Raw genomic sequence first — 25,877 nt, 5'->3', positions numbered from 1 at the left:
CTCAATAGCAATAATTACAGTTATTCAAATTTAAATCCTCAAGGTATACAAATGTCTGGAAGCCCATAAAGATTTTCAAAGCAGATAGATATAAAGTATGCTGGAAAACATTTATGCCTGCTAATGTTAATAAGTTGATGCTGTCTCTAATTGCATGAGCCATTAAGGGGTGGATTATAAGGGGAAATAAATTTAAACTGTGGTTCTCAGACCAAACTCAGTATGAGACTTTCCCAGGTAAAGGGTATAAAATCAATGATGCTTTGAGAGAGAGGATAGTTGAAGCAAGCCAGTTATCTGAGGTAATGTAAACTCCCTTCATTGTTTCCAACACTCACTAAGAGTTTGCCCCTCACAAAAAAGGTTAAAAAAGTCAGAATCAGTGGGTGGAGTTTGAAATAAAGATCTTGTTCTGAGATGTGATATTAAGAAAGCTGAATCTGATTTATGAAACAGAAAATCCTGACGTTTGTAAACATATCTTTAAATGGCAATGCATAAATGTTTAGTGTATTTTCTTCCAATATTCATCTAAATCTATTTTAAAATACAGTGTCTAGCAAGAAATTGGCATCTTCTTTAGGTCTGGTGGGACGCCACCTTTGAGGGGCAAGGTAGACTCTCCATAGATGTTCACAACTGTTTCTCTTTGTATATCTACTAACATATATAAAATTCCATATACTTGACCAAATAAATTGGGAACTTATAATGAATGAATGGGGGTTTGAGTTTGTGTGGGTGTTTTATTTCTTCTCATCCATATATTAGTCCATCTGCAATTCAGTGCTTTCATACAGTGGGCTAAAATACAATATTAAAGCCTAAAAAAGAGATATCTTCCTTTTCTTACTGGTCTACACAGACTGAAGGTGTAAGAATGTGTCCAAACAGGAGAATCAGTACATTAGTCAAACTTCCTTCCAAGAAATGGTGGACACTTAGTCCATTTATAACTCCTGAGATGTGGAATGAGACAAAGAGGAACATATGTGTGGGAAGAAAACAAGTCAGTTATGTCTTCTGACCTCAGCACCTTCCTTGCACCTCTAGCCTCACTGAAAAAGGATGCAGAAGGGAACTCCACCCTCAAATGGAATCATTTTCCTAAACCACTAGAACATGTGACCAAATTAATGTCCAGGATGCCTATGTCAGATTAGTAATTCCTCTCATTTGAGAGGGGTAGTGGAAACAAAGAAAAAGAAAAAGACAGAGGAAGGGAAGAGAGAGAGAGATAGAAACTAGAGAATATTTATCAGGGCTGGGAATAAATAGAACCTTACCTCTCTATCTTCTACTCCCAAACACACACACACACACACACACACACACACACACACACACACACTCACACACATCATCCCCATAGTTCTCCACTTTGTTTTCCTTTCTTTTGATTCTTGGGCATAGTAGTTAGGGGAAGTATCCTGGGAAAAGATCAGCAGAACTCAGAGGCCAATTATCATTTCTACCAAGTTACTTTATTGGTCTATTCTGTATTTCTACATATCCACTTAGAATCTCTGTTGAGATCTTTCAAATTTTTATTAAGATATTGTTTTCAGAATTTCCCACATTTTTTCAGGGTCAATATGTAATTAAGTCAATGTGAAGTTCTCCCTATGTGAGTAATCATCTTCCTCTCTATTTTCCCTATTGATGTATGAGGTCAGACAATTAAGTTCGTGGATTCATCCTAGAAAAAGTGCTACATACCTCATTGCTGAATGTCACTACAGTCACCTTTGAAGTCTCCCCTTGAGAAGCTATGCACCAATGCCAGCTCCTACTCCACGCTTTAAAGCAATTCTGGAACACTTTTTCTGGAATGGCCATCAGAGGTGTCATCGTATCACACTTGATGTCCTGAATGTCATCAAAATGTCTTCCTTTCAATATTTCCTTTGTCTTCGTGTAAAGAAAAAAGTCACTGGGGGCCAGATCAGGTGAGTAGATAGGTTGTTCCAATACTGTTATTTGTTTACTGGCTAAAAACTCCCTCACAGACAGTGCCTTGTGAGCTGGTGCATTGTCGTGATGAAAGAGCCATGAATTGTTGGTGAAAAATTCAGGTCGTCTAACTTTTTCACACAGCCTTTTCAGTACTTCCAAATAGTAAACTTGTTTTATAGTAATAGTATAGTAATAGTAAACTTCCAAATAGTAAAACTGTTTGTCCAATTAACTGTTTATACAAATTCATAATGAATGATCCCTCTGATATCAAAAAAGCAATATTATTGCAACAACTTTGTAAACTTATTTGTCAGAACTTTTCTGCATGTTTCTCACTGTGTTAGCCTAAAGGATCACAGAAAAGTCAGTGCCACACGTAAAAGGTGTAGTACCTACTATACTGTAGTACCTACCATAGTAAAATGCCTGAAGTTTGGAAGCTATTAACCACCTGTTATCATATTTTTATGGAAGTAGTTAGTATATTAATGTCACCTTACCATTAGGAAATTAATGTACTTCACATTAATTTTCCCTATTTAGACTCCAAATAGCTGGAGCCACGGCCTTTAAAACTAGGCTTACATCTTTCTAAAGCGAAAGACTAGAGTCAGAGGGTTTTTTGTGTGTTTTTCTTTTCTTTTTTTTTTTCTTTCTTTCTTTTTTTTCTATCAGCAGCTTCATTCAGGGCCATTTTCCAGTATAATTTTTATAGTTTTTTTCATCATCTGGAATTAATCAAATCCTAAATTCTTGATAGCCACTAATCTAAAATTGTAAATATAAATGATTATAGTGAGTGCCTCAATTCATCTAATTTAGGGGGAAAATAAGATACCCAGCCACTACGGTAGATTATGATTTAAGAACTGTGTCCTTTCTCTGAGTAGGAATAACCCTAAACTCCGTTTCATATTTTAGCACAAATCTGTAGGAAAGAATTAGACATAGAGAATGACAAAAACAAAAATTTGAACAAAAAATTAAATTGATTTTTATAAACTTGACACTTTAAAAAAGTTATTGTGTAGAATGTCCTTCTTTGAGGTCTGTCTAACGTCTTTATATGATTAGACTATAGTAGACATGATTAGACTTTTTTGAAGGAAGATAACAAAGGTAAACACATATCGAAGGCCAATTGATATCAACATAGTAATATTAACCTTGATCACTTGGTTAAAGTGACATATTGTATATATGTCTATGTATTATCCACACATATGCATGCATGTGTACATATGTATATCACACATGCATATCAATAAACACGTATATACATGTATATGTGTATATGTATGTATGAGTGTATAGTGGTATATGATGGATGTCTCTAATGTAAAGTTTGTATTTTCCATACCATCTGCCTCCTTGAAGAAAAAGTATCTACATATATTATTTTGGGTTTCCTATAAGGAAGGTTTTTTCTTTCCCTCTCATTTATTTATTTATCTAATCATTTATTTAGACTATTACTAGTTCTTAGATATTTATTTAGTTTTTTGGGTTATGATGTAGCTCATTATTTATTTTGAAAAAATACATTTTTATATTGGTTTGTCTAACTTAGAATCCAAATCACGTATATTCTTTGTACTTGGTTATATCTAAATTTCTTATATGTGTGTGTGTATGTGTGTGTATGTGTGTATACATATATGTGTGTATACATACATATATAAGAGATTTATATATATATATATATTTTATATATATATGTATTTGGTTATATCTAAATCATATATATGAGATTTATATATATATATGAGATTTAAATATATATATGTACATATATATATATATATATATATATATATATATTCTTTTTTTATCTAGAATGACTCCTTCCCTTTTAAAGTGAGGTGAACTTTTGAAGAAATTGGGTACATTGTCCTGTGGAATATCCTATATTCTGGATTTGACTGTTTGCCTATGGTGGCCTTTAACAAGTTCATCTATGCCCCAGATTTCCTGTAGACTGGAATTTAATTCTAAAATCTTGTTTTAGACTCAGGTTAATTTTATTTTGCAAGAATACTTCTTGTGTTTCACTGAGTACTTCATATTGCATAATATCAGAAAGTAAATAATGTCTGGGATGTCTCAGGTTTTTTTTTTTCCAGTTTGTTTATCAAACCCTGGTATGAATAAAATGCTGAATATCATACTTGTGATTCAAATAGGTCCAAATAGTTAAGCTTTTAATAAGGTTGAGAAACATTTCATAAAATTTAACTTAATGTGCCCAACACATCTATGAGGTATAAGCAAACAGTACGACCCATTTTAATACATAGTAAACAGAAGCATGGGTAAATAACATACTTGCACTTTAAACAATAAGAACTGGAATTAACTATAGAGGCCTGGGTCCCTCATTGTAACCAAAGGAAATAAAACAACTTTTAAATCTTTCTTTTTTAAAAAAAATTACATCATTTAAGATTCTCTCTCTCTCTCTCTCTCTCTCTCTCTCTCTCTCTCTCTCTCTCTCTCTCTCTCTCTCTCGTTTAATTTCCTATTATGAGATGCACTACAAATCTTCCAAAGTTGGCACCCTTTTCTTCAATATGGTAAACTGGGTACAATTCTTAATTCAAGCTAGGATTCTGCTTCTATTTGAATTAGTACAACATTAAGAATTCTTGTGAGAACTAAAATTATATTTGATGTTTTTATTTTAGGCTGCAAAAACAATAATAAACAACAAAACACTTGAAATAGGCTTGTCAAATGATGAGAATTCATCCTTTCCTGGGAAGCAGACGGTAAGCCATCCTGCTGTGTGCATTCTGCTGGATTTTGATCTTGCTTTGAGTCATTGGCTGGATCATTTTCCTCATTTTCTCCTTCCCCTTCTTCATCCACTTTTTCACCTTCATCATCATCATCATCACCATCATCTTCAACAACTTCTCCAGTAAAATATAACACTGATCTTGGGATAATATGCTCACATAAAAAGTGATCTATTTCAAAGTCCACAGCAAGGATAGCTTCAGCATCATCAGATCTCCACTCTCTGGACATTTAGGAGGGGCCAAAAAATTAAAGAAAGAATCATTGGAACCTGTTTTCGTCACAGTATGAACTGTCCCATGTCTCTTGTGTTTCTGCTTCTTTTTAATAGGTTTCAGAGTGACATTCTTCCTTTTTTTTCCCAATCTATCTGGCATGCTGAACAACCCATACTGTCCCATCCTGCCTTTTGAGGGTTGTAGGGAGCGAGGAGGGCGGCACAGGGTTAAAAATACAGTAGCCATGAATAGAGTGCAAGCGGGTCCAAGGGACTCCAGCCTCAAGGCCCCCAATCGGGCCTACGCATAGTTTTTATTAGTTAGGTGGGGAAGTAAAGGAGATAAAATTTGTCCATCTCAAGATCTGTGAATCCCACACATTATAATAGGAAATTGATTCAAGCTAATCACTCTTGCCTGCAGGCGGCAGAACCTTCAGTTTCAGGATGCATGTACTTCCCCAAGGGACAAAACTTTATGCATATGAATAGATGGAGAGCACATCCTTCCTTTGCAGGTTGTGGGAAGGAATGCAGCCACAGAGGCAGAGGTTCTCCTTGGGGTGGGTGGGCTGTGCCCACCTCTATGAACCCCGTGGATTCTCCTGTTGGTCCCCAAGTGACTCCGCCTGGTTTAGGTTGCCCCACACGTGGGAAGTCGTACCTGTCTTTGGCTGACCAGCCATCTTTTTGGGGCCAAACAGGAAGACATAAGGTGCAAGCACAAAGGTGAAGCAAAGTCCCTGAAAGGATCCCTCTCACAGACTCTCCTTTCTTTAGGGGTAGGTACGAGGGGACAGACGGGTAGGCTGCTGTGTGGCAACACCATACATTCTGGTCCATCAAAAGAAAAGGGATCAGAATCATCTGGTTCTGACTCATCCTACATGTCTTTGTCAGCACCTCATTTGTGAAATATTCATTGGGTTCAAAGTGAAATTCTAAAACAAAACTCACAGGCTGGCCAGTGTCTGAGAACTTCACTTTAATATCTTTACAGTGCTTCAGAATAGGTTCATCATGTTCCTGATCTGTATCACTGAACAAGTCATCATTCTTAAAAACAGTCAATTAAATTCAGGAATTCCCTTGGGATCTTCTTTTTCTTCATTCTTTTTCTCATCTCCAATCTTGGCCTTTTGTTTTAGCTCCTCTGAAATTTCATCTTCCTCATCTGGTTTCCATCTTCTTCTGTAGGTGTATAAATTGCATTAATGATCTCAAATCGCTCATCAAATAAAGGCTGGTAGAGAACAGCACACTTTCTTTGAAGATAATGAACTTCCTCATAGAACTTGGCTTTGATCTGTGCACATTTAACTTCAAGGTTTTTGAGAGCATTCACTCGTCTTTTAACTTCCCTAGGCAAGCTTTCAGTGTATCCTGTTGGTGTTTCCACTAGACTAGCAAGTCTTTCTTGGATGGGCTGCAAGAGTCTGAGGACTTTGCATCATCTGAACAGTCAGCTGACGTGCATTGATTGCTGTTTCTTCACCAGTTTCTTTTTCTTCCCCTTCATCAACATCATCCAAATCTTGCTCAAGTGAACGGTTTTTTGTTGTCGATGACTGCCATATTGTAAGAATGCCACCTATAAGTGGGTAGCACGGGGAGCCAGCGGCCAGAGCTGTGCAGGCCACGATGCAGGGAAACAGCTGGAGGAGCAGGAGGGGGGCCACAAGCAGATGTTGCTAAATAAGCGGGACGTCTCAGCTTTAACAATGCTAAATGTGACCCGTGGGTTCAGGTGATGGCAGTTTGATCCTTTCTTTACCTATAAAAACACCTGTCAATCTTTTAGTAATGATTTTGCCATTCCCTGATTGCCACTGTCATGACATATTTTTCATTATCAGGTATGAAACGTTGGTTTTCCATCATTTTTATTCCATTGATCGGCTGAATTCTTCATAATATAAGACTTTCCTATCAAGTGCCAGGTCTGTTTTGGTTACCCTTAAATACAATGTCAATGGGGAAAAGAAGATAAAGGGTTAATTCATGTCTCTTTAGTTATCAAATTTCAGAGTACTGGGTACTCTAGCAACTTCAACCAGTAATTCAGTTTTGTGGGTTTTTTTTTCCCCTGCTCCTTAATAAAATTAGTGCATACTGTTTTTTAAAATATATTTATGTTTTTTAATAATTTGAAGATATCATTTTTTTGAAGCAAAAATTTCCTCATTATTAATTAGCCATTATGAGTACCTCAAGTTTATTCTTTATGTCTCTTTAGCATGACCCCCACAAGAGCTTTTTTGCTTCCTGATTCAAGAAGACATTCCACATTTATTTTGCACATTACCTGCTCCTTACCTGGGATCAGCTATTCTCCAAGTAGTCCTTATCCCTTTTAGTGGCAAACAATATTTAGAAAGTATATCTGGACACTAGAGGTGATTATTTCTACTAAACTGTCATGGCTTCTAGGCCTTTTAAACAGAGCTAGAAAATATATATTTTGTTAAAAGTGAAGATCAGTGAACTCACAGTGATATTTACAAATCATATTTAAGATTGCAAAGTTTTTATTTAATATGTTTGATTTTATATTTGCAACTCTTTCCTCTTGTGGTGAAAATATTGGTGGCAACAATCATGATATAATCACATATTTTCTTTAATTTACAACATACTGTAAAATGGGCTCAAAATAACCAGACTATGTCACTCTTTGCAGTTTCCTTATGCCCTCCTCTTCCAGATTTAAAATACTGTATATTCTACAGCTTGTCAAAAATTCTTTAAAATTGTTGTTTAGACATAAGGGAAATATTCTGGATCTGATTGAGATAGTTCAGGAATTAGTTCAGCTGTCTTTTCCCTTGAGTTGAAAGTGTTTTATTGAAGACACAGCTTCATCTAATCAATGAGAACTTCCTGACCATCCTATTGAAGTTCTGCTACCTACATTACCTTATTTTTCCAACATCTCTCTTTTGGTAGGCTACATAATGGATGCCCAAACAGGTCCATATCCTAATTCCTAGGACCTTCGAATATGTTACTTTAGCAAAAGGGACTTCACAGATATAATGAAGGATCTTGAGTTAGGGAGAATACGCTGTATTATTCAGGTAGGCTTACATAATCATGAAGGTCTTTAAAAGGGAAGAGGAAGTCAGGAGAGTCAGAGTCACAGAAGAACAGAAATAGATGTGATAACAGAAACAGTGGTCAGAATGACAAGAGGCCATAAGACAAAAAATGTGGACACCCTCTAGAAACTTGAAATGGCAAGAGAAAGAATTCCCCCTTGTGCCTCCAGAAGGAACACAGCCCAGCTAACCCTTTGATTTCAGCACAGTGACACCCATTTCCGACTTCTGACCTCCAAAAGTGTAAAATAATAAAGTTTTGTTGATAAGCTACTAAATTTGTGGTAATTTGTTACAGAAGCCATATCAAATCAATTCACCCTGCCCTTCTCCACATACGTGTTTCCTTCATAGTATGAACTACAACTTGCAATTATTATATGTATTGGTTTGTGGACTTATTAACTATCTCTTTCCTACCTTAATGTAAGCTTTATGAAGTCAACATTCTATAATTTATACTATACTCATTAAATGAAATATCACAATAAATATTTTTGTGTGAATTAAGATTAATACAACCTAACATTGTATTGAGTTGTCTTAGCACCCATTGAATTTATGAGAACAAAATAGCCCAGGACTTTTTTCCTACCCAAAAGCTATTGCCAAATCCGTTCATCTAGCAGTGGAACAATTGATTACATACATTATTTGCCAACCTTGTGCAGATTTTAATTCTGTAACACCAATAAATAACTCACATGTCTGTATTCCCTGGTAGTCAGTAAAAATATTTAAGTACAAGGACGATACCTTAATTTGTTTTGAATCCCTAGATCTTAATGGAATGCTCGACATTAATTAGACACCTTATAAATACGTATATACTGAATGAAAATAAGTGGCAGAACGTATTATGATTAAACTCAATAATTCATTTTTATCTTTCCTACCTTTATATTGCTGGTTTAAGTTTTAATTTTAAATTAATTTCCCTATATTATCATATATTTTTCTAAATTATTTTTCATTCACAGATTTGCTGTGTTTGACATTTACTCTTCTTTTACCCTAAAACATTTGTATCTTACAATATATACTGATTACCGTCTAGATAGCAATCATTGTTATAGGTTGTTATGGACATAGAAACCAGAGAGACTAGAAAGGTCTCTCTTTCCTGGATTCACATTTTGTAGTAGAGATAGATAATAATAAAAAACAAAACAAACAACAACAGAAAAACCAGAAAACATCAGTTAGTGATAACCTTCCTTGTCTTCTAGGACTTTGCACAATGCTCAAGATAGAAATGGCTTTGATACTAGAGAGAGCTGGCCCAAGGATGAGAACAACTGGATTCTCACTCAAGCTCATCTCATCTTTCTGGCATGTATGCAGGCTCATTATTATTCTTCAGATGAAATTGCTATTACTTGCCTGCCCTGTCTAGCTCACAAGGTGATTGCAAGGATGCAGTGTTAAAAAAGTACAAAAGGAAACATATGGGACAGCACCTGCTTTCAGGGCTGTGTAAAGTAACAACACTAATCTAACTCTGACAATCAATATAACCTATTAAGCTCTTACTATGTGCCAGACACTTGCCACATAATCTACACCCTGTTTCTGAGAGACAGACTGGCATAATGAAGAACCAGATTCTGTTGCTAGATGACCTGGGTTTGATTTTTGCTCTGCCATTTACTTGCTGTATGACCTATGGTAAATTGTTTAACCTTTCTGTGCCTCAGTTTTGTCATCTATGGAATGGACTCAAAATCACCCATAGGTTCATAATTTATATTAAATTAATAAATAATTGAAATGTGCATGCAGATAGTACTATATAAATATGTATTAAATAAACTTTGTCATTTAATCTGCGCAATAATCAGAATATTATTATCCCCATTGTATAATTAAAACAACTGCGGCTAAGATACAACTTGTGAGGGAGCAGGGACTTTACCCACTATATCTAACTCAAAATCTGGAGAGTCTCATTGCAAAGTGAGGATGGATGGCTGGGGAATCATTTGGCAATGTCTGGAAACATTTTTCATTGTCACAATTCAGGGAGTGTTACTGGCACTCTGTGGGTAGAAGTAAGCCATGCTGCTGAACACACAATACACAGGACAGCCCCTACAACAAAGTATTATTCAGCCCAAAACATTAATAGTGTTGCCAGATAAAACACTGGACACCAATAAATTTAAATAACATAATCTTTTAAGCATAAATAAGTCCGAAATATTTAGATAAATATGCTCCATGAAATAATGAAGACATATTTAATTGGGAGTCATGTCTTTTTATTTGCTAAATCTTGCTAGCTATAAAATATCTCATCAGCTCTTCACGAAAACCTCCACGAATTAGTGGTACACGAAATACCCCTATTCGTAGTAAACAAAATGAGACTCAGAAAGATTAAATAACTTGTTCGTGGCCATGGAACTAGAAAGTGGAAAACCAAGGGTTAGGGTACAGGAATATCATAATTCACTGGCCAATGACCTTTTACTCCACTTTTGCAGTCCTTAATATATTGATTCAGAAATTTGACATAAAAACATGGGCTGTGATTAAAGAGAAACCAGTGACTAATAAATAGACAGAAAAATTATTAAACTTTGATCTCGTGTTACAAGTGGCCTTTGAAGCCATCAAACCAATTAGTGTCTGTAGAGGAAACTAGACGAGTAACAGGCATTCCCTGTCCTCTAGGCTGCTGGGTACCAGGCCAGTCTAAAGAACAAATCTTATTGTTGCTTTCATAATTGTTTTCATGTTATACTGCTGAAATAAAGACTGAGCACAAGGACAAATATTATTTTAGTGTCTTTTTATACTCCTTTCCATTAAAGTTGCAAATGGAGTTAAAGGACATCATAGAACTTATTTCGCATAATAAAGAGGACGTGTGTATGAGTTGAGGAGATAAATAAATAAATAAACAGAAACTGTTTCACGAGCTCCCATGTGATACAATTTGCTAAAATTGGCTAGAAAAATCATTTAAGTCTGTCTTTTTCTACGGTGGAAAGGAGCCTCTGGAACAGATGACTTAGTTTTAGTGGGGCTGGGAACAGAAAGGCTGTTTGCACATGTTGCTTGGAATTGTCTGGGGTGGCCAGTTAACCAGCAGACCAAAGCTGAGAGGTGCCCATGGACTTGGGAGCTTGCAATAAATTTCATTGATTTAATTTTCAGTTTAGCAGTCTCCCAGGTCAATGCTTAATTCTGCTACTTCGTTCTTTTCCTCCCAGCTTTATTGAGATACAATTGACATAGAACACTGTGTAAGTTTAGGATGTGCACATAATGATTTGATCTAAGTATTTGTTGTGAAATAATTACCACAATAAAGTTAGTTAACATATCCATCACCTTACATAATTATCTTTATTTTTAGGTAGGAACATTTAAGATGAACGCCTTAGAAACTTTCAAGTATCTAATATAGTGCTGTTAACTGTAGTCACCATGCTGTACATTAAATCCCCAGAACTTATTCATCTTATAAATGTAGGTTTGTACCATTTGACCAACATCTCCTCGTTTCACTCATCCCCTAAACCCGGGCAACTGACAATTGACTGTCTTTCTATGAGTTCAGCTTTTTTAGATTTTACATAAAAGTGAGATCATACAGTATTTGTCTTTCTCTGTATGATTTATTTTACTTAGAATAATGCCCTCAAGTTTCATCCATATTGGTACAAATGGTATAATTTCCTTTTTTTCTTGGCTGAATAATATTCTAATATATGAATATATATCACATTTTCTTTATCTATTGAACCATCCGTGGACACTTAGGTTGTTACCGCTTCTTGGCTATTGTAAATAATGCTGCAATGAACATGACGGTGCAGACATCTTTTTAAGACAGTGATTTCATTTCCTTCAGATATATACCTCGAAATGGGATTGTTGGGTCATGTAATAGTTCCAGTTTTAATTTTTTGAGAAACCTCCACACTGTTTTCTATAATGGCTGTACCAAATTACATTCCCCTTAATAGTGTGCAAGGGTTCCCTTTTCTCCACATGCTGGCCAACACTTTTTCTCTCTTGTCATTTTGATAGTAGCCATTGTAATAAGGTGTGAAGTTATATTTCACTGTGGTTTTGATTTGCATTTCCCTGATTAGTGTTGTTAAGTACCTTTTCATGTACCTGTTGGTCCTTTATATGTCATCTTTGGAAAAACTGTCTATTCAGGTCCTTTAACAATTTGTAAATCATGTTATTTGTGTTGTTGCTACTGAGTTGTATGTATTTCTTATATATTTTGTATATTAACCCTGTTAATTCATATGGAACAACAAAAGATCCAAAGTAGCCAAAGTAATTTTGAGAAAGGACAAAGATGAGACTTCCTTTGACCTTTGATCAGACTTCCTTATTTCAAACTATATTTCAAAGCTATAGTAATCAAAATTATATGGCACTGGCATAAAAACAGATATAGATCAATGGGGGAGAATCAAGAGCCCCAAAATAAACCCACTCGTGTTTGATCAACTAATATTTGGAAAGAAAGTCAAGAATATTCAGTGGGATAGGATAGTCTCTTCAATAAATGGTATTGGAGAAACGAGATATTCACATGGAAAAGAATGAAATTGGACTCCTATCTTACACCACTTACAAAAATTAATTTAAAATGCATTATAGTTATATGTAAGACTTGATACCATAAAACTCCTAGAAGACAACATAGGGAAACAGCTCCTTGACATTGACCTTGGCAGTAACTTTTTTGATACGACACTGTGGGTGAGGGGGAGAATTCCTCCCCTTTACCCCCCTTTAGTTCTTATGACTAGGTTAATCAAATTGACACTAGACTAAAAGACTAGATTAACAGGAGGAAACAGAAAAAATAAATATGTGTACATGCGTGAATCACAACATGATCCTCAGATAATAAAATGGGGCTCAAAGAAATGATAGAGCTAGGCATCATTTTATATTAATATGTTTTACACAAAGAATCAATAAATTTGTGAGAAATTGACAGGAAAGTTGGTGCTCATGAGAAAAGAATCTCAGCAAGGATTGGGTTTAGGTAGTAAATTAGTAAAAGTGTGGCAAAGTTTGTTTATACAGGCCTTTTCGATTTTGATTTTTGTAACTCTTGTGATAAAGTTGTCTCTTGGTCCTCAGAAGCAGGGGAGCGCCTATCACATGAAGAGTTATTTCCTATATTTAGTGCGACAGATGAGTTAGAGATCTCACCTCCCCACCCCCCGACCCCCACTGCTTCTCAATTGATTTTAATTCAAAATTATTGATGACATTGTAAGATAGCTTGGGGTGGCCCCTACAACACCCTGGACCCCTGGATCCCAAGAACACCCAAAGTACAAGCAACAAAGGCAAAAATAATTACATGGGACTAAAACAAACTAAAAAAACTTCTGAAGAGCAAAGGAAAGAATCACAAAAAATAAAAAGGCAACCTACAGAATGCTACCTCATTCTTTCATAAGAAGAAATCCTGAGAGAGGAAAACAGTCTCTGTAAAAATAAAAAATAAAAAAATGCATGCATATTCATAGCTATCCACTTATGCAATCAATGAAGTAGTTATTTTGCAAGATGTGAACATGCCTTGCCCAACAGGAAAATCCTGACTGCTCTGAGTATTCTTTTTATTTTTTATTTGCTTTTGTCCTGCCTCATAAGAGAGCCACAGAAGCCATGGCTGGTAAGGTTTTGTTTTGTCTTCTTCTATCAGGTTGTATCTTTAGGAGATATATTGGGGTGATAAAATTGACTCAAAATTTTTGTACTGGATTCTGTATAGTTTGTGTGAGCAACACTTACCTAGAAAAGAAGGAAGGAAACTTCATCATTGATCTATATTTTTTCAGGTTGTGAGATATGGGGATCCATAAACCAGGTCGTCATCTGGGTTTTCCTGGTGTTTCAGAGGGAAAAGTAAGTGCTAGGAAAGTGTGTGACCTCATTTTCTGAGGTACCTTTGTGGGTATTTCCTCAATGCTCAAGTGTCCAAACATGACTGAAGTTCAGAATCAGTCAGGATCTGAACTTCAGTCATGACAGGATCACCATGGGCTATTGTCCCTAAATAAGAAAATGAAAATGATGTGAATGTGACCATTATTGATTCTGATTTCCACAGACATACTTAAAAAAGCAATAAGGTGAAGATCCTTGGGCCCCTACCAAAGCAGATAAAGGAGAACAGTTTGGATAAGTACAGCCTTGTTTTGACTTAGCTAGGTTAGAATTCTGTGAGTAGGCATCCATGGACTTAGAAAGAATGCAAGAGACCTTGGATAGAGTAAATAATCCATTCCTTAGGATACTTAATGAATAAAGAGGGAATACAGATAAAAGAGTATCCTGGTTATTAAGGTGACAGAGTGATATTTCTTCACTTGTGTTAAAAAATTTCAACATTTCTGTGTTTTCAACAGATAAGAGACTAAATGAAAAAAGGACAATATTTGTTAACTCAGTGTCTGAAGACACACTGAATAACTTGCTGGATGACCTCTTAAGCGAAAAGGTGCTGAACCAAGAGGAGATCGAAACAGTAAAAAAGAGAAATGTTACAACTATAGCCAAGGCCCGTGACTTGATTGACTTTGTGACTTGCAAAGGATGCCATGCCAGCAAATTATTTATTGACTATATTTGCAAGAGAAATTCCACGCTTGCATACAAGTTGGGATTTTCTTCAGGTGAGATTCCTTGATTCTGTTTAAGTTGATGTCTCAGCTTGCCCTTGTACCTTGGCACCTACTATTTGCTTTCTTTTTCACTTACCAGATAATAGATTACTCATCAGCTCTTAAACTTATATCTTCTCACCTTTACGCTCCCATTTATTTGCCACAGATAAGGCTTACCTACTTCCTCCGTTCTCCTTTGCTTTGCTCCTGCAAAATTATCCCTGTTCTCTGCTTCATGTTTAGATCTCACTCTTTGTTTGAAGTATCTTTCTACTACAGGATAGTATTTCAGTTCTACAGAAATAATTTGGAGAACTTTGTTCTAATCTCCCCGAGTAAATAAAAGAAAAAACCTTTACTTTAGTCACTGACAATAGGCCCTTCATGAAGGGTGGTTCATGAAGGCTCTTGAAGAGAAATTAAAGCACTTTCCTTCTTCCCGCCTCTCTGCTTACTTGATTTAGATATATTTTTAAGCCATTTCTCTGGTCATATGCTTCACTCCTCCATTTAAAACATATAACTCAAGTTTTTCAATAATAATAGAACCAAAATGCCATCTCTTTTACATAAGCAAAGTGTCATTGTTGTCCCTAACTTTTTTCTTCCTTTGAGGCGGCCTTCAGGAAGGACACTTACGGCCTTCCTTCCTTCATCTTCCTGACCTCCCCGCTCCTCAAGCCTCTTTTCCTTCCCTCCCTCCTTCTCTCCCTCCCTCCCTCCCTCTCTTCTCTCCCTCCCTCCCTCTTTCTTTCTCCCTTCCTCTTTCTTTCTTTCTTTCTTTCTTTCTTTCTTTCTTCTTTCTTTCTTTCTTTCTTCTTTCTTTCTTTCTTTCTTCTTTCTTCTCTCTCTCTCTCTCTCTCTCTCTCTCTCTCTCTCTCTCTCTCTCTCTCTCTCTTTCTTTCTTTTTTACAATTAGAACTCTTGGAAATGTTTCTCATAGATTTCACTGTGCCAAATCCAAATGATTTTACTTCAGGAAAGACTCACGTGGATTTAAGACTCTAGTGGGGAGGGGTTGGCAATTAGAAGTGAAAAATAAATAACAGGTTTGGAAATATTGATAAGAGCTATAAAGAAAAACAAAAAGATGATACTGGGATAGGTTAGGATAGAAGGTGACTAGAACACGACCTGGGTTAGGTGGTCGGCTAAAGTCATGCTAATGATATGAATGACAAATGCCAGTCTTACATAGTTTTAGGGCCAGAAAACCACAAACAGAGAGGACAATAAGTGCAAAGGTCTCAAGGCAACAACAGGCATAGAGTGTCTGAGAAACAGAAAAAATGTATATGTTGCTGAGCAAGAATGGAACGAAGTTAAAGTTTAAGCAGTGTCTTAATCAGATAGGTCCTGAAATGGCATGTTAAAGTCACATGGATATTATTTTAACTGTGATGAGAAGTCACTGGAGTGTTTCATTCAGTGCAAAAATAATTTCCCAGAAGGCAAAGTTCATTGTGAGGACAGAGAAATCTCTGATATCTCAAGTGTCTCCTCAGAGAAGGGTTTGTAAAGTTGTCTGATGGATATCTATGCATATGACTTATTATTCTTGAGAATATTTACACTGATAATTTTTACTCTCAAAGACATTGAACTAAGGGCAGAAAGTACAATGAATAAACTTAAGAACTGAAGGAAGAAGAGATCTTATGTACCTTTTAAACATCCATTGTGGTCACTATTAGGGCGATGAAATGTAGTAGGATAAGAGTAGATGTAGAGAGAGACGTTTTCAGGCTATTTTAGTGACACATATGGGAGAATATTGACGCTGGGAATGGGAGGACATCGATGGGAACTGATATATAGGATACATTTTAGCTTTAGTTAACAGGATATGCTGACAGAATGGATCTGGTTTATGAAATGTGTAGAAGGTGAGGTACATAACGGAATCAAGGAGGACTTCTAGGGAGGTTTTTAGCTGGGTTTCAGCTTCTAGGTTTTCAGCTGGGGCACTATTAGGAAGCAGAACCGTGAGAGAAAATCAATTAGGAGAACCTTATTAGACCTCTGCCCTAGTCTTCCCTAGAAAGTCGCATGCATGCATTTCTGCATCTTGAGTAGATCTCATAATCAGACAACCTTCCCCACAAAGGAGTTGTCTCTTTTGCCTGAACACAATTCATCTCTATTAAGAAATTGTTGGACAAAATTATAACTTTTATAAGCTAAGATGTCTTCTTATAAAGTTTTATTTTATCTTTTAAGAGAATGATGGTTCTCTATAATGGTTTCTAGGGTGAGATGGGTTTCTAGGGAGATCTAGGGTTTCTAGGGAGATCAGAGAGCCAGTAAACCAGATATCACAATTCTAATTATGCCATGTGTTTTAAAACTCTTGCAGAAAATCTTGTTAGAGGAACAGACTCAGCATCCACAGAACCCATAGGTGAATTCAAGCTTTGCCCTCGTGAAAAATTCCTGGAACTATGCAAAAATGAGGCTGGAAGGGTGAGATCATCAATGGATGGAATGTGGGTTAAAATGAAGTGGAAAGTTTCACTAGATAATCTTTTTTAGTGATGTCTTAAGGCACTGTAAGTGTTAATAATTGTAAGTACACAAATTCATTTTATTGAGAAAATTAGATATGCAATAATGAAACAATAATGCTGCAATGCATTGCGTACAGACACTAAAACATGTGTATTTATACATAGATGCTATCAAAACAACGCCTGTGTAAGGGGCATGAAGGTTTCGTTATGATCAACATAGACTGAAGTAGGTGGTATAATCTTTAGTGTTCCAAAAATCTGAGATGGATCTTAAATATTAGATAAATTTTGGTTAAATGGAAGGGAAGAGAGAAGGAAAGAGAGAAAATATTCTAGTGCACTCCATAAAACCATTGACTCAAAAGCCCACATCAGTTCCTGTTCAGCAGTCTGGGGTTTTGCTTTTTTAATCATACCCTGGGTTAGAGTCCTTTGACCATTTCCTCCATCTCCCATCCATTAGTGGTAAAGAGTAAAAAAATAGTTCTGGCAAAACTTAAAAGACAAATTATTGGGGAGATCCAAGATGGCAGAGTAGATAAACACTGTGACTGCTACCTTATGTGAACACATTAAAATTACAACTAAATTATAGAGCAATCAACCTGCAGAACCACCTGAAATCTAGCTGAACAGAAGTTTTATAACTAAGGATATAGAGAAGCCACATTGAGAGTAGTAGGAGGGGCAGAGATGGGATACAGGCTGGCCCAAAACTTCTGTGTTGTGGTTGAGAATCAGGAGGGATATCTTGGCTGTGGAGATTCTGCCCTGGATAAGTGAGGGACACCAGATCCACACCAGGCTCCCCAGTCTGGAGTACTGGTGCTGGGAAAAACCCCCACAACATCTGCCTAGGAGAAACAGTGGGGATTTGACCACCCGGGTGGGACAGAGGCTGCAAGAAACCCAGATATCCTCTTAAAGGGGCCGTGCACAGACTCACTACTCACAGGCACTCACCCTGGGCTCCAGTGGAGGGATGGTGACTAGGTGGGGGCTCACGGGTATGCGGGGGTAGACTGAGGTGTGTGGCTGTGGGGTAAGGGCTGGAGGACAGTCTTCATTTTCCCTGTGTGGGGTTTTCTCCCATGCAGCTGGCAGGTAGGTGCCGTCTTCCCTGTGTTGAGCTCTTCCCCATGCTCATGGCCAAATCTGAATTTTTTTTTGGGGGGGCGGGGGATGGAGAATGTATTTTTATCCTTGCAGTTTTATACTATGAAGTCAACATTTAATAACTCATTGTTCACAATTGATTTGTATTAAAAAAAATCCTTAAATTGTACACCAATATCCTATGGCTCTAAATTTTATTTATCACTCTCCTTCAAGTCTGAAAAAAATGATTAATTTATTAAGTTTCACAGAGAGCACAGTTCCACTGACATAACATTTAGTCTTAAGTCCTACGTTCATATGAAAATTAAGAATAGCCAGTATCAAACTGGCCTGAAACTTGATTGTGTTCCTGGCTCAGGATACCCGTTAAAAAAATTGTAAATCCACACTAAGACACAAAAATAAACTATGATGTGTATGTCATATAAAAAACTTCACAGTAGAGTAAAAATTAACATTAAAATGTTACCAAATTATCATTAATTATTAAATGTTACCGAATGTTACAGCCATTATGGTGTCTTATCCAATTATCCAATTTAAAAATGCCTGATTAATAGGGAATCAAATGCAAATAGTTTCATGTAAGATTTTTTTTAAAAGTTTGCCCAACATTTCAAAATGGTTATAGAATTAATGTTTCTAAACTGTCAAAATATGCTACACATATTGCACTTTTCTGCTAGTCTGGGCTAGTATCTTCCAAGGCAAGATACTAAGACTATTGAATAAAATACACTTTTAAATCAATAGGTACTTGGTTGATTTTCCTGAAATTTTCAACATCATTACCAAAATCTTCCAGGATTTCCTAAGATTTGATTTCTTAAATACAGTTTCTAAGTTTAACTTAAGGAAGGGGAAAAAAACACTTATATTTGACTTTTTGTGTTCTTTCTTGGTCTTTCAATGATGAAAGAGAATTTTAAACAAATTACGCTTCATATTTCATGGCTTTATAAAAAGGTAGAAATTCTATTATACAAATTAAAAAAAAATATACTAATCAAAAGCTATTAATTTTGAAATGTCTGTCTTTAGGTCCACTTAGAACATTTCCAAACATGTATAACAAAGATCCTGTAATTGATTATATACTAGAATCAAATTAGGTAAGGAAAAACTTATTGTGCAAAGCTAAAATCACTTCCCAATATGCTTGACAGAAACAAGCTATTCCTTTTCATTTGTGTTCCATTGAAGACATTACTGAAATTTGTCCAGTGGTTTATTTCCAACTGGTCCATTACAGAATTCTTCAGAATGTTTTAAGATTGGCTGTAGCTAGATTTCTGATTTCCATCTGGACCCTGCTCTCCTTTATTGTTTGGAGGAGGATTTGGTTTTGGCATCTTACTAAAAATATTGCCATCTCTTTTCTCTTATCAAAATTTTTCTACTACTCATTTGGTTTTAAAGTAACCATGATTATTTCCAAAATCTTCTCCATATCCACAGAAAGCTCAGCAAACCACCATCTGGCATCTTTCTGCTGTACAACACAGGTGACAAATAGGCAAACTAAAACTATCATGAAAAGTGGATACAGTAGGCAACAATCCATTCTATAGATATCTTTCACTATCCTCCGTGAAAGGGAAAGCAACATGTCTTCTTGGCTCATGTCCTGCACTAGAGCAAAGGTCTATAAGGATGATATACTGTCAAGCAACAATCCATTAGTTCTAAAAGATAGAATTCACATTCTAATATATGGTTCATTCTATAAGGAAGTTCCTTTGGAAAGGCATATGAAAATCTAGTTTTGAACACAGAAATAGCCTCAGAAATCAACCTTGTATTTCAGACTACTCTAAATTTCTCAACTTTGGATTGTGGCCCAAAACACACATATAGGATCCATTAATACAGGATCTATATTTTTCTGAGACTATCTGGCATAGAAACTCCTGAAATAAACTGTAGCAGTGGCAATAACGTGTTGTCTTAATTTAAGATGTTTACCTAATGCTGGGATACATTTGTAAAAAATATTTGTAATTTCCAGTATTATTCTTCTGAGACAAACTTGAAGTCCTTTTGGCATTCCTTCAACATACCTTGTTTATCCAAAATTCTTTGCAAATAATAACAGCTCTGCCAAAAGTTCCCTGTCATGGAACACCAGCCAGTGGAGTGGCCCACACAGTGACTATAGACCCAGCCCACCTGGTAACCACACTCCTCAGTCTCCAAATCTGAATCTTAACTGGTCTGGTGAACTTTGCTGCTCCACCCTGCTAACTCTCTGGGGCCCCATCCTACCCAACTCCCCAAACATTAGACGTAATTTCTCAGAGAGCACCCAGAACGATCCACACTGCATTCTTTCTTGGAAAAGTATCAGAGTCCGTGGGCTCCAAGTGGGTAGGGAAATGACCTCAGTGTGCTCTGAGACTTTTGCTGAGTAGTTCCAGGCTCAGCACTGACACAAAACGAGAATCTACATTAACCTGGTGAACACTACTCTTCCCACTTTACTAACTCCCTGAAACCCTGCCTCACCCAACTAGCATACCTCACGAGCTTGTGTCAGTGGGTGAACCTTAAGGGAGCCAGCAGATGGCAGCAGGCCTCTGGGTGTCCTGGTTTTTGAGAAGCTACTCCAATCCCAGTTCTGGTGGCAGCCATCATTTCACAGTGTGGCTTCTCCCATGTACCTCCAGGTTTAGCACAGGCAGTAAATCCTCCACACAGCAGCCTGTAAATGGTGGATGTGGCCACACCCCATAACCAATCTACCAGAGAACCAAACCAATCCACTGATGGCTCAATAGCAATCAAGGCTCAACTATTACATGAGGGCACACACAACCCACACAAGAGACACTCATGGAACACCGAAGCAGGTGGCCAGAGAGACTGTTCCAGTGCCCCACAGGGCACCTACTACATAGGCCACCTGGCCAAGACTGGGAGACATAGCAGGTCTCCCTAATACATAGAAACAAACACAAAGAAGCAGACAAAATGAGGGCAAAAAATATATACATCTCAAATGAAAGAATGGGAGAAAATTCCAGAAAAAGATCTAAGCACAATGGACACAAGCAACCTACCAGATACACAGTTCAACACAATGGTTATAATTATGCTCAAGGAACTTAATGAGAACTTCACCAAAGAGATAGCAAGCATAATAAAATTGAAACCATAGAAACAATAAAAAAGAACCAGTCAGAAGTGAAAAATACAATAACTGAAATGAAGAATACACTAGAAGAAATCAACAGCAGACTAGATAAAGCAAAGGATTCAAATCAGCAATTTGAAAGACAAGGTAGCAGAAAACACCCAAGCAAAACAGCAAAAAGGAAAAGGAATTAAAAAAAAAAAAAAAAAAAAAACGTAATTTAAGAGACTTTGGGACAACATCAACCATAACAACATTTGCATCATAGGGATACTGGACAAAAAAGAGAGAGCAAGGGATTGAGAACCTATTTGAATAAATAATGACTGAAAACTTTCTTAACCTGGTGAAAGCAATAGGCATATAAGTCCAGGAAACACAGAAAGTCCCAAACAAGATGAACCCAAACAGGCCTACACCAAGACACATTATAATTAAAATGGCAAAGTTTAAAGACAAAGACAGAATCCTAAAACTAGCAAGAGAAAGGCAACTAGCAACTTATAAGGGAGCTCCCGTACCATTGTCAGCTGATTTCTCAACAGAAATTTTGCAGGCCAGAAAGAATTGCCACAAAATATTCAATATGATGAAAAAGTAGGGACCTACAACCAAGGGTACTCTACCCAGCAAGGCTGCCATTTAAAATCAAAGGACAGATAAAGATCTTCTCAGACAATAAAAAGCTAAACGAGTTCATCACTACCAAACCAGTATTACAAGGAACATTAGAAAGATTTCTTTACGATGGAAAAGAATCAAAATTATGGATAATAAAATGGCAATAGCTACAGATCTATCAACAATTACTTTCAATGTAAATGAATTCCATGCTCCAATCAGAAGGCATAGGAGGGCTGAATGGATAAAGAAATAAAACCCTTATATATGCTGCCCACAAGAGACTCACTTTAGATTAAAAGACACACACATATGGAAAGTAAAAGAAAGAAAAAAGTTATTTCATGAAAATTAAAAATAAATAAATAAATAACAACCATGGTAGCAATAATTATACCAGACAAAATAGACTTTAAAACAAAAGCTATGACAAGAGACAAGAAAAGGACCCAGTACTCCCAATACTTGGTATTTATCTGAAGAAACCCCAAAGGCTACTTTGAGGCAGCATGTGTATCCATATGTTCATTGCAGCATTGTTTACAATGTGTTTGTAAACACAATGTGTTTGTAAACACATTGCAGCATTGTTTACATTGTAACAGTGTATACAATGGAACATAGCTTGTCCATGGAAGGGAAGGGGTTATTGCCATCTTTGGTGGCATAGATGGACCTGGAGAGTTTGTGCTGAGTGGAGTATGTCAGACAAAGACAGATGCAATGTAATTTTGCTTATGTGTGGAATCTAAAGGACAAAATAAACATACAAAACAGAAAAATATCATAGATACAGACAACATTTTGATGGTTGCCACAAGGGAGGGGGCTTGGGGGTGTGAGTGAAAAAGGGGAAGGGATTAAGAAGCACAAATAGGTTGTTACAAGTAGTTATGGGGATGTAGGTTATAGTATAAGTTTATAATCAATATTGTAACTATGTATGATGTCAGATGGGTACTAGATTTACTGGGATTATAGATGGGAGGGTGTTGGGGGACAGAGTAAAAAGGTGAAGAGATTAAGATGTATAAATTGGTAGTTACAAAATAGTCATGGGGATGCAAAGTAAAGCATAGGGAATATAGTCAATAATATGGTAATAACTATGTATAGTGCCAGGTGGGTACTAAACTAATTGGGGGATTACTTTTTAAATTAAATAAATGTCTAACTACTATGCTATATACCTGAAATCAATATAAAATAATACTAAATGTCAACTGTAATTGAAATATCAAAAAAGGGGGAGAGACATAAAGGGAAATAAGAGGTCCAAATTTCCAGGTATAAAACAAATAAGTCATGAGGATGTAATGTACGGCATAGAGAATATAGTCAATAACATTGTGACAACATAGTATGGTGTCAGATGGTTGTTGGACTTATCATGGTGATCACTTCTTTAAGTATATAAATGTTGAATAACTGTGGTGTGCCCCTGAAACTAATATAATATTGTACATTAACTATATTTTTAATAAAAATCTTAAAAAAGAAAAAAAAAACTTAGAAGGTAAACAAATACCTATCAGGTCCTTGAGGCTGTAACTCTGACTATGCTGGGGATATGTGAGAAAAAATGTGGTGCATCTAACTTGTCTTTGTTCTGTAGATTTATCCAATAAGAGAGAAGGGGGACCGCAAACGTCTAGCCCTCATCATCTGTAACACACAATTTGACTACCTCCCAAGACGTAATGGATCCAACCATGACATCAGTGGAATGAAGAAGCTGCTTGAGGACCTGGGCTATTGTGTGCATGTGGAAGAGAATCTCACAGCTAATGTAAGAATCTTTCCCCTGTGTCGTACATATAAACTACATGCCAACATACCTCTAATAACTAACTAGCTTTCTACATTGAAACCATTCATTTAACTTCTCTGGAACTTGTTTTCTTAAACTTTAAAATGAAAGAAAGTTAAAGGTGGTATATATAATTATTTCTACCGCCTTTGAGTGGTATAGATAGATAGATAGATAGATACATATGTGCATATATATTCCAGAAGCATGTGCATATATATTCCAGCCACAATGTTGTTACTATTATTGTGAATAATTTATTGTTATTAAATCAAACACTGCTCACTTTATGTAGAAATTACACACACACACACACACACACACACAGTTCCAAAATGTGGTGATGTGACAGCTGGAGAAGTAGATCACCCAGAATGCTTAACTTGTAACCATAAAGGACACAACCACTGATAGAACTGTGGTAACACGGGGTCATGTGGCTATGTGGAAGGCTAGAATATCCTAACCCCTCTCTTCTACTGCTCTCCAGTTTCTTCATATCTTCTGCTAGTGCCTCAAACAATTTGAAGCTTGTTGACAAGAGAGCTCAACAGGTATGATCCAGAAAGTCACAAAACAGGGAAGATAAGAGCAGGAAATGGATGTAGAGATTGCAAGTAAAAACTAACTAGCATAAAAGAATGACATCAAGAAAGACAGAAGAGTAGGAAGTGCCAGGAAGCCATTTCCTGGAAAACAATTGCACTGACAGAAACAGTCTGAAGTAACTATTTTGGAACTCTGGAGTTTATTTGAATATTTGCAGCTCCAGAGAATGTGTTGGCTGATAAATTACCATTCATTTCAGTCAATTTTAGCTGTGGATATAGTGAAAACTACCCATCCCTAACCCCTCAGACCTGTGGCAGGCAGCTTGGGGACAACAACCTGCATTTATGGTGCCACCCAATGGATCTGATATGGGCAACAAGGAAGGACTTTGTCCTCCAAATATCAGGAGTCTGTGCTCTGACTGTTTTGCTGCTTCAGATTGCTAAGGGATAGGTACAGAAACCGGTTGCCACTGTTTCAATCCCCACAGATTAAAGTGGCTTCCAGGAGATTTAAAGGAAGCACACCTTTGTTTGCTTTTGACATTCAAAAACAATTGTAGATATGGACAAATTTAAAATTTGCCATTTGGGCCCAGGTTTAGAAAATACTTGACAAGACCAAGCTTTCGTTCTGGCTAACCTCTGGAACAGAGATACACTAAAATAACAACAACAACAGCAGCACCAAACCTTGGAACAAAGGGAGACTGACTTCCAGAGTTATAACACTACAAAATTCAAATATACAGTTTTAAACAAAAAAGTGGACTTCAAAGGAATAAAATGAATGGAAAGAAGCCATACCTGGGGAAGCCCAGATGACAGACTTATTATTAAAGACTTTAAATAATTGTCTTAAATGTGTTAAAAAAAAAAAAAAAAAAAAACTACAGGAAGGCATGTGCATAAACAGGAATAAAATATCTGAACAAAATGAGAATATCAATAGAGATAGAAATGATAAAAAGAACCCCCCACCCCAAAATTCTGGAGCTTAAAAGTATGATAACTAATTAGAATAGAAAAACAAGAGAGAATATCATTCAAACTAAAACTTAGTTCTTTGAAAAAAATTAACAAAATTGACAACCTTTAGCTAAACTTACAAAGATAAATATTCAAATAAATGAAATCAGAAATGAAAGTGAGGCCGTTACTTCTGTCTTTTCAGAGATAAAAAGGATTATAAGACAGTACTATAAATTATTGTAACACTAACAGATTAGATAACTTAGATGAAATAGGCAAATTCTTAGAGATACACAGCCTAATAACACCAAATTATGAAGATATAGAAATTCAGAAATAACCTACACAAGTCAGGAGATTAAATTACTAATCAAAAACCTCACAACAAAGAAAAGTCTTGGATCGTATGTCTTCACTGGTAAATTC

The 25,877-nt window shown here is 36.3% G+C and overlaps 1 protein-coding gene and 2 pseudogenes across 1 annotated transcript in view; 1 reads left to right on the top strand and 2 right to left on the bottom strand.

Moving 5' to 3' along the window:
- Positions 1–2,814: 2,814 nt before the first annotated feature.
- On the bottom strand, positions 2,815–6,559 carry LOC117029776 (nucleosome assembly protein 1-like 1; annotated as a pseudogene).
- Positions 6,560–13,652: 7,093 nt separating this feature from the next.
- The window catches only part of LOC117030503 (caspase-13-like), a 29,507-nt gene continuing 17,282 nt past the window's right edge, over positions 13,653–25,877 (top strand). Inside the window, exons 1-4 of the mRNA XM_033120613.1 lie at positions 13,653–13,741; positions 14,478–14,744; positions 17,092–17,198; positions 23,734–23,907. Of these exons, the coding sequence (XP_032976504.1) occupies positions 13,735–13,741; positions 14,478–14,744; positions 17,092–17,198; positions 23,734–23,907 (555 nt within the window). The 5' untranslated portion in view covers positions 13,653–13,734. The remainder of the gene's footprint in view (positions 13,742–14,477; positions 14,745–17,091; positions 17,199–23,733; positions 23,908–25,877) is intronic.
- On the bottom strand, positions 19,633–20,482 carry LOC117030504 (cyclin-C-like; annotated as a pseudogene).

Source organism: Rhinolophus ferrumequinum, chromosome 11 (assembly GCF_004115265.2).
Source record: "Rhinolophus ferrumequinum isolate MPI-CBG mRhiFer1 chromosome 11, mRhiFer1_v1.p, whole genome shotgun sequence".
Taxonomy (NCBI): Eukaryota; Metazoa; Chordata; class Mammalia; order Chiroptera; family Rhinolophidae; genus Rhinolophus; species Rhinolophus ferrumequinum.
This window is presented reverse-complemented; position numbering and strand designations above follow the sequence as displayed.